The 13,584-nt window shown below is 51.7% G+C and overlaps 1 protein-coding gene across 2 annotated transcripts in view; it reads right to left on the bottom strand.

Moving 5' to 3' along the window:
- Positions 1–1,212: 1,212 nt before the first annotated feature.
- The window catches only part of VAV2 (vav guanine nucleotide exchange factor 2), a 132,040-nt gene continuing 119,668 nt past the window's right edge, over positions 1,213–13,584 (bottom strand). The window contains exons 15-28 of one of the 2 annotated variants that reach the window (XM_051808244.1): positions 13,177–13,286; positions 12,288–12,389; positions 12,081–12,169; positions 11,361–11,377; positions 10,995–11,016; positions 9,933–10,060; positions 9,671–9,745; positions 9,026–9,078; positions 8,237–8,353; positions 8,033–8,120; positions 7,815–7,938; positions 6,814–6,900; positions 4,708–4,862; positions 1,213–3,932 (exon numbers count right to left, since the gene is read on the bottom strand). In XM_051808244.1, the coding sequence (XP_051664204.1) occupies positions 3,885–3,932; positions 4,708–4,862; positions 6,814–6,900; positions 7,815–7,938; positions 8,033–8,120; positions 8,237–8,353; positions 9,026–9,078; positions 9,671–9,745; positions 9,933–10,060; positions 10,995–11,016; positions 11,361–11,377; positions 12,081–12,169; positions 12,288–12,389; positions 13,177–13,286 (1,215 nt within the window). In that variant the 3' untranslated portion in view covers positions 1,213–3,884. The remainder of the gene's footprint in view (positions 3,933–4,707; positions 4,863–6,813; positions 6,901–7,814; positions 7,939–8,032; positions 8,121–8,236; positions 8,354–9,025; positions 9,079–9,670; positions 9,746–9,932; positions 10,061–10,994; positions 11,017–11,360; positions 11,378–12,080; positions 12,170–12,287; positions 12,390–13,176; positions 13,287–13,584) is intronic. The other variant, XM_051808243.1, reaches the window with a different exon arrangement.

Below are 13,584 nucleotides of genomic sequence, written 5' to 3'. Positions count from 1 at the left end.
TTTATTCTCCTGTCAATGCCCCTGGAATGCTGCTCCTGGTCTGGTTACTGCACCTGGCCATGGTTGGGCATGGTGGACAAATGCCCCATTTATTCCTGAGGCATCAGACCTTGCACGGGTGCAGACCCCAGGGGAAGGTTTGGCATGAAGCCGAGGGAAGCCACTGTCAAGACACCCACCTGCCAGCTCCAACCACTCAAGGGTTAAATACCCCCAGCCCCTGGGCTGGCAGGGATGTTCCCAGAGGCAGGACGTCAAATAGAAGCAGATTTTTGCATTTACCAGCTCTTGGTTCCAGGCTCTGGTGTGCTGTGGCCACCTGATGGCGATGCCAGACCCACTCAGGGCCAGGCTGATGCTCATCACCGTCAGAAGAGCACCCAGGTACCAAAACCTGGTACTTCACACACGGTGTGTGTTGGAGAGCTTCCCTTAGACTGAACAGCAACAGCAGGGAAGGAGGTGATCCCAGGCAGGGTCATCACCTGGACCAAGGTTAAATACCTGGCTGAGCAGCATCTTCCCAAAACAGCATCCAAAAGTTAGTGCCCAGCTCATGTCCTGCTTCTCCATGTAAAACACATCCACTCTTTGCCCTTCCAGCTGACCCTGGGAAAAGTGAAGCACTGGGGACTCCAAGAGCAGGAAAAAATTAATGTTCTTAATTAAAGGACCCGGCAGCTCACAGGGACTGAGCTCACAGACAGCTCTCGGTGAAACCTCCAGCAATGCCTCATATATTTTATAAGCAACTGTGTAACCTCTTTTACTGCTCTGGAATATGCTGCTGCCTGCAGGGCCAAGTGGGATTCTGGAATACAACATTCAGGAGTGATTTAAAGTCACGGAAAATCGTCCTCCTTCTCTCATCCTGCAGGGGTTCAGCTCAGGCAAGGAGAGAAGCCCCAGGAAAGGTGCCTGGATGGAGCACAGGACAACTGTCTGAGTGGCAGCTGCTCCAGGAATGAGGTGAAAGAACCTGAAAGGCAATGCAGGAGGGATCTACTCAGAGTTTTGGATGGGTATGAACCCTTACTGTTCACATCAGGAATCAGGAAGGATCCATCCCCATAAGCACCTGCCTTTTCCTGGATGGGCCAAAGCCACCCTCCAGCCCCAGCACAGCCAAGGGGGCTTGAGTGACAAGGACCCCGACACGATCCCAGCCCTCTGGCACAGCAAAAACCATGGTTGGAAAAAAAAACAACAACCTATCAGCAAAATTACACTTTATTTTTTTTCGCTGTGGAATTTACTTTGATGTATTGTAACTTAAAAAGGTCTGGAAAAACCACATGCAAAAGGATTTCTAAGTAGCAGCTAAAGTTTCTATTCCAGCATTACAAGCTATTCCAAATGATTTCCAAATTCCCAGCTATAAACTATTTCATAAACAGTTTTATCTTTAAACCCCCCTCCACCCTACCCCAGTTAGTGCAGTGCAAAGGAAAAACCCAAGGAATTTACATATTATTTTCCAACGTATCCCATTGCAATTTCGAATGGTCTGCAATGAACTAAAATATATATACAATTTTCTCGCCATCATAAAAAAACATTTCCCTTTCTTATTCACAGATATATTTGTGGCAAATGGCTGAATAATTACTTACAAACAAAACAATCTTTTTTAACAAGTTTCTTACACCAGTAAACACAAGAGGGAGGGTTCCCTGGAGGGGAGGGGGTTTGGCAGGGCTGGGAGGGCAGCACAGGCAGAGGTTGGGGATCCCTTTGGGGCATGAGGAACAGGGGTGTCCTGGTCCCCGTGACAGGGACGTGCTCTCCCAGAGGGGATGACCTCGCCACCTTACAAAATTGGCCACGTTAAAGGGAGGGTCTGTAAGGCTTTAGGATCTGAGGCATAGTATGAGCCATCGTTTGTCACATGTGTGTGTGTGTCCCATCCACCCAAATGCACCCTCAGCTCCAACACGGCTCCCGGAATGGGAACAGGGCCCTCTGCTCTGCACAGGAGCAGGGCATTGCCAGCTCTCTTCTAAGCTGAGCACCAAGGGGCTGGAAGGGGTTAGCACCAAACAGTACCTTGGGAAAACCTTGAGCCCCCTCATGTTCCCATCACCTCACCAAGCAAGACCCATGGTGGGCATCTGCCCCAGCCACACTCTGCTGAACCCACCCCACTCCCCCTGTGGCACCCTGAACGGGGGCACTCACAGAGCTCCTGGAGGAATGGGAAGCAAAATAGGGTGGCTCTGGGCTTGTCACTGAGCAAAAGCTTGTAATTCCCAAGTTAAGATCATTCCCTTGTCCTTAAGAGTCCCAAACTTCTATTTCTTATCCTGAGCATGGCACTGCTGCTACATCTGGATGCTGCACAGGGTACCCCTGTGCCAGGGACCAAGGGCATCAGCACTGCTCACCCACCCAATGCTGGCATCTCCCAGACCTGCACCAGCACAATGCCAAGACACCACACTGGGAACACGGCAGGACCACCATGAGTCCCAGGGGAACAAAGTCAGGGCATGGAAGCACCAGCTCAAAATGCTACGTATTGGGGGAAGCTGAAGGGCAGTTCCTGGGGCTCAGATACAGGAAAGTTGTTCCCTGTCACACTCCCACACACGTATTTGTCCTTTGGAAGGGAATTCTGGAGCCAAACAGTGAAGCCAGTCCCCAGCAGAAAACAAGGGCTGGGATTTCCAGCCGGCAACTCCAGACTTTGGGAAGAACAGGCTCAGACAGATGGTGCTCAGGACACAGCGGGAATGTCAAAACAGGCGGACCTTTACTTGACAGCAGCAGCAGTAACAGCCTGCGGGAGGAAGGGAGGGGGCAATGCTCACAGCCCCCAAAAGTGCACACAGCTGGGAAGAAGAGATGCTTTCACAACTCAGGGAGAGGAATCAGGAGTTGACACCGTAGCCCTTACTCAGGTGGGTTGGCCCTGAGCTCAGCGAGGTGGGACATGGTCATGGCTGCAAGAAAAATCAGCCTGGCTTGGGGGGGTCCTGCTGAGAGGGAGAGGAGGACAGACCCAGGGACACACGTTCCTCTGCATGTATCTGGTGTCTTGGTGGCCTCCAAAGCCCTTGTGTGGCAAAGCACATCTCCAGTCCTGCAACACACTGAGACCTCCTGCTCTCACCAGTGGGACCAGTCTGCTCCCTGGGCAGCCCCCTCCACCTGCAGCAAGGCTGCTGGGACTGAGGTGGTTGTAAAGAAAACAGGCTTGGGGATGCCAAAGCTGCTCCTTCCCCTCCTGTCTGATTTGAAGATCCACTTCCAGCCCATGTCTGATGGTCAAAATGGTTTCACAGCTGACATCCCTTCAGAGCCAAGCAACAGCCCTCTCCTCTGTGTGTCTCTGCTCTGCTCCTCACCCTGTCCCCTGCCAGGGACACTGCCAAAATCCTGACCTGGGGAGCCCACCCGAGTGGTGTGGGCAGGGGGTCTGCATTGTCTCCTTGGGGCTGGATCACTCCCTCCCCTTAGAAACCCCCAGATTCTCACCCCGGCGCACCCAGGCACAAACCTTCAGCCTCACCCTCCCACCACCATCACCACGGTGGCTTTTAAAACACCTTTAAAAGAGAGGTGCAGACCCCCCAGAGTCTCTCAGCTCTGTCCATGCAGGGGGAGCGCAGCTCTCCCGGGACTCTTCCGCAGCTGCTACACCAACGTTATCCGACGGACCATCAATCTTCTATACATGGAACAGGAGCGGGGCCGGGGCGGCCCCGACATGTGCACACACACTGTACAGAGGAAGGATTGCTGAGGAGGCTGCGAGAGCAGTCCTGGGAGGCTCCTGGGAGGTGCCTGGCCGCGTCTCACGGGGAGCCGCGGGTGTCGGGACAGGCGTGCTCGGGCTGCAACGGCTCTGGGCGCTCGACGACTTCCACCAAACATCCCCGCAGTCACTGCACCCCCTCCTCTTCCACGTACGTCGAGGGAAACCAGCCGACCTGTGGGGGATGCACAGAGGTGAGCTGGAGGCTGGGGGGGCTCCAAGATCACTGCCCCAAGGCTGACAGAGATCAAGGAATGTTCGGACAATGCTCTCAGGTGCATGGTGGGACTGCTGTCGTTTTTAGGGCCAGGAGTTGAACTTCGATGATCCTTGTGGGTCTCTTCCAACTCAGGATGTTCTGTGATTCTAGAAGGGACCTCCTGTCCTGTCACTGGGGCTATTCCCCTGCCACCGGGTGCTTTCCCAGTGAGCCATTTGCAAAGTCCTGGATGTGCCCACAGTGGCGATGGTGGTCAGCCACCACCCTAATTTGGGACAGAGCTAACAGCTATACATTTCTTTGGACACACAGGTTGCCCACAATATACAAGGGATCAGGGCATGAAGAATCTGTACCCAGAGCTACAAACTGTGGGACACCAGGCCAAGTCATCAGCTTGCTACTTTTCCCGGGATGCTGAGCCTTCCCCAGGCAGAGCCACTCCTGCATACATCCCCCACATGCAGGTTTGAAGAAGAGCAGACTCAGACATTGCCCACCACCCACTGCATGCTCCCATCCACCTATGTGCACCAGGGTTCGCTGTCACTGTCACACAGCATCAACTGGCAACAGAGCAGTGGCTCCCATGAGATGGCAGCCCACCCAGGATCCAGGAAACAGCAAGAGGGAATGGGAAAGAGCAAGAGGGAATGTCTTTTGCTGTCCTGACAGCGGGGAGGACTGTGCGCTGCAGAAACAGGACAGGACATTATCTGGATGCACTCACTCTTCCGTTGGTTTCCCCCTTCCACCATCCCTGGTCCCCGCCAATCCTGCTGTAGATCTTCACCACGTCGCCCTCCCGCAGCGAGAGCTCCCGCATGTCCCGCGCCGCGAAGTTGTACCGAGCCACCGCCGTCCCTATGACCCGTGGGGTGAACACTGCCAGGGGACAAAGCACAGGGGTCGGGAGCTGCCCCCACCACGTGGGACTGGCTGAAGCCTGGGGAAAAGCTTGGTGAGGTTCAACCTGGGTTTTCCAGCACGGCTCCCATCGCAGCACCGTGGCCTGGAGGGACTGAACTCATCCAAACTGCTCAGCCTGCAGGGACTGGGGTGGTTGGGGTTAAACAGGATTCCTGCTGAGCTTGGGAAACCTCTCTCTGCCAGGAGAGCCTTGCTGGGGATCTCTGGGGTGAAGGGCATTTTTGTGAGGAGGTAAAAGAAAGGATTTCATAGGAATACACAATCACTAACAATGAAATCATGGAAAAATCCTGTTCCACTCACACTCTCAGGTCTGGCTGCTGCACAGCTCGCAGCACCTGATGGAGCCACGTATCAAAAAACTTCATAAATCAACTTCAAAAACTGAGTTATTGGGAATGAATTCTCCTAGAGGTGTTGAGCAAATCCTGTATGCTTTGCCACGAGGAGGAAGAGGCTGCTAACCTGGATCCTCCTGGCTTCTGCCTGTTCCAGGGAGCACCCAGGGCCCTTGGAAACTTGGTCCCATCACAGATCAAACGGTGCCAAAGCACCCTGCAAACCCTAATGCTGACCAACAGCTTGTGATGAGGAGGATGCCCCCATGAGCCATCCTGGGAGCACTGGCACAGCCCCAGCACCACGGATCTCCATCACTTCAGGCAGGGGATGCTCAAGGGAGGCACGAGGAGGAGCAGCAGTGAGGTAGGGAAGGCAGGGGTACTGCTCAGTGTTCCTGCCCCAAGGTCTGGGCAGGAGGAAGAAGGCTGGAGAGCAACAGAGGGAGGGATGGGATGGGCAGAGGGGGAAAAAAAATGTACCTCCTCTGAAGTTTGCAAAAAAAACCCCCACCCTGAAGGGACGTTGTGTTTCAGTGAAGCTCCCTTCTTTGTCCCAGGATTTCCAGGGATTAATTTCAATTATAAAAGCGTGCAAACCAAGGTTGAACTAAGTCTGAGGAAAAGCTTTGCCCAGGTTTTCAGCTCTCGGGATGGAAGGAGATGAGGATGGCGATGGAGATGGTCCAGACACACAGCGTGCAATCACTGGAAGACTCATCCACCCTGGCCAGGCAGCCAGGCTGGAGAACAGAGCAAGAATCACAGCAGCTTTGAGCTCTTTCATCAGGACCTTGCTCAGAGCCCACTGCTGCATGTATTACCTTCTGCAATATTTTCTATGCAGTTAAAGGACCTCAAATTCTCAGATTTATGCTTGAAAAGTTAAGCATTCTTCCCAAACACGGCACCAAGGAAGGCACGTGTGGCTTTGCTTAAATGGCAAGAAGCAAACTGGCAGGATTTTGCTCTGATCCCCCCCTCAACAGGGAGGATGACACCAGCCTGTAACACATTAAATCAATGGGGTTCAAAGGCCAGGGCACCACTGCACTCTCTGCAGGGAGACTGAGCCCCAAAAAACAACTCTGACAGCACAGGTTCCACCCCTGCCTCCTCAGCAAAGGGCTCCTGAGCAGCCTCAGATACCAGAGCTCAAAACCTGCTGGACACTCAGATGTTGTCCTTGAGAACAAGGAGGAACAGACTGGGGGACAGTGTGATGTCAATGCTCGTTTGGTGAAACACAGGGGATAAGCAGGTCGAGCTTGAAGTACATCACGAGATCCCAAAGTGCTGGATTCACTTTTTCATTAATTTTAGCCCCTTTTCTCAAATAGCAACATCTTTTCCCTGCCTTGATTTTGGGGAGAGAGTGGGGTGTGTTCTGCTCCCAGCCAAGCTGTGGTTAATTAACTTATTTCCAGGCTGTGCCCCAGGCAGCACTGGAGACCCCCTGATCTGCCTGTGGGGATGGAGGGACAGCAGGGACCCCACAGGTCCCACTGGTGATGGCTTTCAAGCTAGGGATGGTGGCAGGTCTCTCCAGCAGGGAGAGGCACTGGTACCTGACCAGAAGGGACTGGAGGAGCTCTGAGAAGAAAAGTTGAGGCCCTGAGGACTGAGAAAAGAAAAGTTGTAGGAAGCGCAGGAGGCTGCAAAGAGGTTAGAGAGAAACAGAAAGAGGCAGAACACGCATTAAAAAGGAAATTAAAAAAAAATATTATAATGCACAGTGCTTTAAAAGCTGATGGAGAAATACAGGGTAAAGCATGCAGAGGGTCTTGTGCAGGGGCTTGGAGCTGGGACAGCTGACAGAAGGTCTGGCCACAGCCCCACAACCAGTGTAGGGGCTCAAAATTCATCCTATGGTTGTATTTCATACAAAAGGATATATTTAATCAACTTTTAAAACCTATCTTCCTTTGATATTCTTTTTTAAATATACGACAGAGAAAATTTTTTTTAATTAATTTTTTTCACCACAAAGTAGTTAGTTCTGCACTCAGGCTTTTGAACAAAACACATCTTTTTACCCTGTTGAATTTTTGCTTTCCATTTGTTTTGATTTTTTTTTTCTTTCTTTTTGTTTTAGACACAGACTTACCATTTCACCCATGATCTCCATTAAAGGAGTCCCACTGGGATTCAAACCACAAGTCACACTGGAGCTGGATCCATTAAAACACATGCACGAGAAACTCACAGAGGTGGGGCAAGACACGGTAAATCCCACTAAGTGACCATCACATCCCTGCTCCTGACCTGCAGGTGGACGGGATGCTCTGGCAGGACCAAGGGACGGGAAAACCACCCCTGAGCACAGGGTCCAAAACCACAGGAGGGGAACCAGCCTCCCCCAGCAAAAACTCTCCCTCAGATCCCCCTGATCCACCTGCTGTGAGACTCATCCTCAAAATGCCACCAGCCAAGCAGACGATTTATCTGCAAACTGAGGAATTAAAGTGCTACAGCAAAGCTATAAATCCCTTCATCCAGTGCTCCTACACCTGGTTGGAAGGGTGAGGTTTTCCATGACAAGTTTAACTGCCCCCAAGCTGGGTTCTACCTGGGGAGCGGGTGAAGGTCCTGGAGGTAGAGCGCTCCCGAGATTTGTAGGGGTATTTCAGCGTCGTGTCCAGCTGCTTGAAGCTCTCCTTCAGCGAGTGGCTCTGGTAGTACTCGACCAGCTCCTGGGAGGGATGGAGAGGCACCTGGCTGTCTCTGCCATCCTCTGTGTGACTGGCAGGGACAGTGCACATGCTACAAGGGGAGACAAAAACCTACCAGCAAGCTTTCGAACTTCTTGGCTTCTGTGATGTGAATCCAGTTGTCCTTCTCCACCACCTTGATGTGCTTCACCTCCTCGTTGAACCTGCCAACGGCAGCAAAGGCACTCAAGAAAACACACCTGCGTGTTCCAGCCCCAGCTTGTCCTCCAGGAGCGAGAAATACTAAATTATTCAGTTACCAAGTGAAGTTATCACTCACTTAATACTGATGGCAAAGCGCTCGGCCTCGGCCGGCCGCTCCCGGATCAAGTAGGTGCCGCTGACATGGGACTTGAGCAGGTTGTCCGTCTGCTGCCGCTCCATGTTCCCTGCAAACCTGAGCCCAGAGGTTAACTGGTTAATTTAATTAACTGAAATGAATGCATATCTTCAAACAGGTATGTTTTGGATAAAAAGATACATCATCTTTTGAAGGCATGAAGGTTGGGAAGGCAGGTAGAGGAACAAGTCTCATCCAAGTCGGTGTGAGGAGGAAGGAAAGTGCCCCGAGATATAAAAGAAGCTGTTGAGCCACTGAACTGTGGGTGAGCACTGCTAAGTGTGACCTCTTCACTAATTGAGAAACAGTCCCCAGGTTAATGAGGCTTCAGCAAGTGGATAATTTATATCCATGAATTTGTAAACCTGGCTGGAGCTGGAGGGAAGGAGCAGCAGGCAAGCCAAGCACAGCCTCTCCCACCAAGGCAGGAATTGCCTCCTTCTTCTCAAAATGATTCTCTGGGCACAGAAAATGGGAAGAGAAACCAGCAACTCTTTTAGCCTCTGACTGTCTCCACCAATGAAGAAATCCTCATGGATACTGCCAGGGCTGCACCAGCTTTCAACACCCAAACACCAGTGTGGCAGCTGCCCTGTGGCCACAGGGAAAGCAGGATGCAAGTCACTGCTAGTCTGCATTCAGAATTCCTTACTGGAGTGGATTCCTGACAGAGTAACAACCAAAAAGCAATGCTGGTTTATGGTTATAGCCAGAGGAGGGTCGACTCACCACGGGTACGCCGTGTAGTCGATCTCCCGCGAGGGCGGCCGGCTGTTGGGAGGCTGCAAAGACAGAATTGCTCATTAGTGAAGAGCCAGCAGCTCATCAGGCTGTGGATCACGTGTGAGACGCTCCTCTCCATGGGAGGGTTCCTTCTGCCAAGCTGTTCCTGGATTATCGGCTTGGGCAGCGGAGGGCAGTGTTGTAGCTGAGCATTTCCCTCTCAGCCTCCCAGCTGGGATGAGCAGGCTGCATTTGTTCATTTACCTGAGTGGTTTTTAATTGGGAAGCAGCTGACAACATTACAGAAAACAGCTAAAAACAATTAAAATAAATCAAATACAGTTTTCCTGCACTGTGCCTGATTTCAAGTCCTCTGCTCCCATGTCAGCCCTGCAGAGGAGGAACAGAGTCTGGACCTGGTCACATCAACCCCAACCTTGGGAACAGGGCTGAGACCGATGCAATTCAGACATCTGCAACCATGGGATGAGGGAACCACCTCCTTGCTGATTCAGCCACAGTAGAGGCCTCATTGAAGGTCCAGGGGCTCACTGGGAGGACCAAGATCTCAAGTAGAATGCTGAGAAGAGCAACAGGGACCACTGGAGCACTCCCACCCACCCTGGGCTCCATCTCCTTTTTGGCACTTACCCTGGCATCCACAGGGCAGGGCTTTACTGATGAGCTGGGGAAATAACCCGACTTCTTCGTCTGCAGCAGCCGTCCCTGCAGAGACAAGCTGGAATCAGACTGGGGAGGGCACGGGGAGCACTGGTGTCACTGTGCAGGGAGGGGGACAGGCTCCAGACTGCCTCCAAACCCCCAGCACTGCCCTGCCCACAAATAAAAGGGACAGTGCAGAAGACACTGGTTTAAAACCTTCCAGGAGTTTTCCGAGGGGAATCGTTCTCACCTCCCACCATGGAGAGTCTGGGTCCCCCCTCAGCAGCTCGATCACATCCCCAATTTGAAAGGTCAGCACCGGCTTCCCAGGAGGGGCTGGGTTTCCATGGTAATTCTGAACTGCCACCATTTTAGGACCTGGGAGAAAAGGAAAACAGTTTCATCACCTTGTCCCTGTTCAAAAAAACCCAAAACAAAACTCCCCCTCCTGAAGCCTCGTTCCTTATCCTATGAGCCACAAACCCAAAGGCACCAGCAGGCAGGATCTGGGGGGCAGAAAGCATGAAAGCAGAAAAGAACAGTGTCCACAGTGAATGTTCCTGGCTCCTGCAGTTACATGGATGACTGAGTTCCCTGAGCAAAAATAAACCCATGAAGGACCAAGCCCGGCCAAAGCTCCAGCTCCCAGCCCTGCACCTGGATTTGAGCCTCGCTGAGGTAAAGCCTGGCTGGCACCAAAACCCACCAGGCTCAGTGGTGACACCAGGATTGCAGAAGGGACCAGGAGTGCAACACCCAGGATTGCAAAAGGGCCCAGAGAACACTCAGCTTCCACCGAGTGTCTGCTGAACCTGGGACTCAAACGCCCCTGAAGCTCCCAGTCAAAGTCCAGTTGTCTTGCCAACAACTGCACATTAAATAAGCTCCCCCAACTGCACTCAAACCACAGTGTTTATTTTCAAAGCACTTCCCCACCTCTGCCTCTCCCCACCCAGCGAGAGCACTCTCTGTTTGCTTTTTTGTTTTAATCACCAATTTGATTCAGGTTTCTTTTCGCCAGGCTTGGCTTTCCTTCCATCAGAGAAAGCACAAAAACAAATTGTTCTTCTCCTTTGAGCCAGAGCATGGGCAGGGCAGGCCTGGAGCTCTGTCCAGACCAGTTTTAAACAAAGAAGATAAATAATATTGCAGTAATCATCATGACTGATGGCCCATCAGAGAGGGCAGTGCCTGGAGCTGCACATCCCTGGAGCACACTGGACATGCCAACAGAAGATGCTCCTCCTCAACAACAAGTCTTCCTGCCAGGATATGTTTTGTCTGCCCTCCTGTAAAACAGTACTGTACTTACCAGGTCCAGCACCCAGTGAATCCTGCAAAGAAAGAGCAAAAAGTCTCTGTGAGGACACATCAGTCTCAGTTCTCTCTATGAGCACCCACCTGAAGACAACATGATGAGAAACTCTCTCCCAAAACCTCCCTGGTAACCCCCAGCCCATGGTGCTTGTCCCAGCTGGGTGCTGGCACCTCCCAAGGGCTGCAGTGCTGCACAAACTGGGCCACTTTTAGGCTGGAAAAGAGGCCACTGGTCCCCAGTCCTACCCCTCTGAGGCCTCTGATTGCTTTTCCCACGAGCTGCCCATGGCTGGACTGGGTAAGGACACAGGCTCTGCCTAAGGCAGAGGGGGATGAGGAAAAGGGACATCAAACAACCTACCTGGTCTGCTGAAGAACCTGCAAGAGAAAAGGGTGGAATAGGTGGTTAATTTAACAGGCAACACACCCCATTTTCTGTTTCTCTTGACACTGTGAGTTCCAGTAAACCAGTCACCTCTGTGTGAACTGACAGAGGAAGCCCAAAGCAGAGCTGGGGTCACTCAGGCTGTTGCTCTGTTCTTGACGGGCAAGATGCAGGGATGGATTGGAGCTGGACAAGGACATTCCCTCATCTGCACAATACTCTGTGATTTTGTTTCTTCCTCTCTCCACTCCCCACTCAAAAACCTACCTGGAGCCACCCTGTGACAGCCCCTTGCCCCAAGCAGGACCAAGGCTCTGACCCAGGCAGAGCTGAGTCACAGCTTTGCCCAATTTAGAGCAAGGACACAAATTTTTGCCATACTATGGGATATGTGGGATCCAGAGACAAGGTTTCTCCTCATCAGAAATGTTATCCCTGCTGCAGACCCTCCTATTTCATTATCCAATATCTTCTGATGAAGAACTCATCATCTCTCTTAAATGCCCACCCAGCACACAATGCTGCTGTGATTCTCTTGACATCCATGGGATGCAGCTCTTTGCTTTTTGTTTGTTTTTTAAACCACCAGCCAATGTAAATTACGGCCCTGCATTAACAAGCATTAGTACTTAATAGAGAAAATCTGTCAGATAATTCACGTGCAGCATAAGATGCTCATGATGTGAAATAACTCACCCATCTTGCAGGGAGGAATGATCTCCAAGCACTCCTTATGAGCACCTGCTCCACATTTGGGGCAAAGATAGCCTTGGTAGAAGGTTCCTCTGTGTAAAAAAAAATAAATAAAAAAACAAGTCAGAAAATCCTAATCCAGCCTCAGCTCTGAGGTTTTCCTTCCATGTTTCAATGCCAATGCAGAACAGCTGGAAGGTTGTTGCTCACCTCAGGAACATCCTGCAGGCTTTGCAGTTGGTCGTCTTTTCAAATGTGTACATCTGAAAGTTATGGTGATTTGCATTGGCTTTCTCTGGCTTTATGTTGGACCTGAGGGAAAGGATTGAGGGGTTATCAATCTGTCCCCACGAGTGGCTGTTTGCATTTCAGTCAAAGCCTGGACACCACATGGACAGATACGAAATCAAATGTGAAAGGAGACTCAGGGCTCGACTGTGAGAGGGAGGATTTTGCCCATCAACCTTCCCCTGGGACAACAGTCACGGATTTGGCCCTTGCCCGAGTCAATCATCAGCCCAGATCTGTCGGCGTGGGGCCGATCCCTGCTCTGCTCAGGATCAGGTCCTGCAGCACCACCCTCCTCCAGTGCCAGCCTGGTACTTCCCCCACGGCCCTGCACCATGGCAGGGTGTCATTTCAGAGAATCACAGAATGGTTTGGGTTGGAAGGGACCTTAAAGCTCATCTCATTCCAACCCCCCTGCCGTGGGCAGGGACACCTTCCACTATCCCAGGTTGCTCCAAGCCCCGTCCAACCTGGCCTTGAACACTTCCAGGGATGGGGCAGACACAGCTTCTCTGGGCAACCTGTGTCAGGGCCTCACCACCTCACAGAGAATAATTTCTTGCTAATATCCAATATCAATTTCAGAGATAAAATCCAATTTCAGAGATGCACCACCCATGCTTTGGTGTGGATGCTCAGAGTAGATGGTTTCAGGTTCCCTTTGCACAGGGACTGATCCAGCAAGTCCATATGAGCTTCCCCATCACAGGTTTTGCTATCAGAGCTGGTCTCCAGTGACCTCATGGTCCAAGACACTTTTCTCCTACACTTGGGAACTGCACCCAGGGCTAGAGCAGCCACCCATGCTCACATTGCCATTTCAAACTGCTCCATCCACTTCCTCTTCATTTCTTCTGTCTTGCAGAAGAACTGGAAGCCCTGCTTCCCCTGAAGGTGGATTAGGTAGAAGCCGTATGACCACTGCAAGAGAAAACAAGAGCGTTGATCTCGCTGTGCTCCCAACACCTGAGCAGCAAAATGCATCACACTTCCATGCAGGTACCTCAGTAACTGCTGAGTGCCTGCCCCTGCCCCTTCTGCTGAACCTTGCACAGGCAACAGCAGGGAAGGAGGAAGAACAGCTCCCTGTTTCTCTAACACATCACAGCTAATGATGCCTGAACTGGCTCGGCGCTGCGCACTTGGACCAAATAGGATTTCATGGTGGCAGATGAGAGAACCCAGATTTTTCTGCTCCACTGGAGCCTCCCCAGCCATT

This window comes from Manacus candei, unplaced genomic scaffold (genome assembly GCF_025592945.1).
Source record: "Manacus candei isolate 608988 ecotype Guabito, Panama unplaced genomic scaffold, ASM2559294v1 h1tg000071l, whole genome shotgun sequence".
NCBI lineage: Eukaryota > Metazoa > Chordata > Aves > Passeriformes > Pipridae > Manacus > Manacus candei.
Note: the sequence above shows the minus strand (reverse complement) of the source record. Positions and strands in the feature narration are given on the sequence as shown.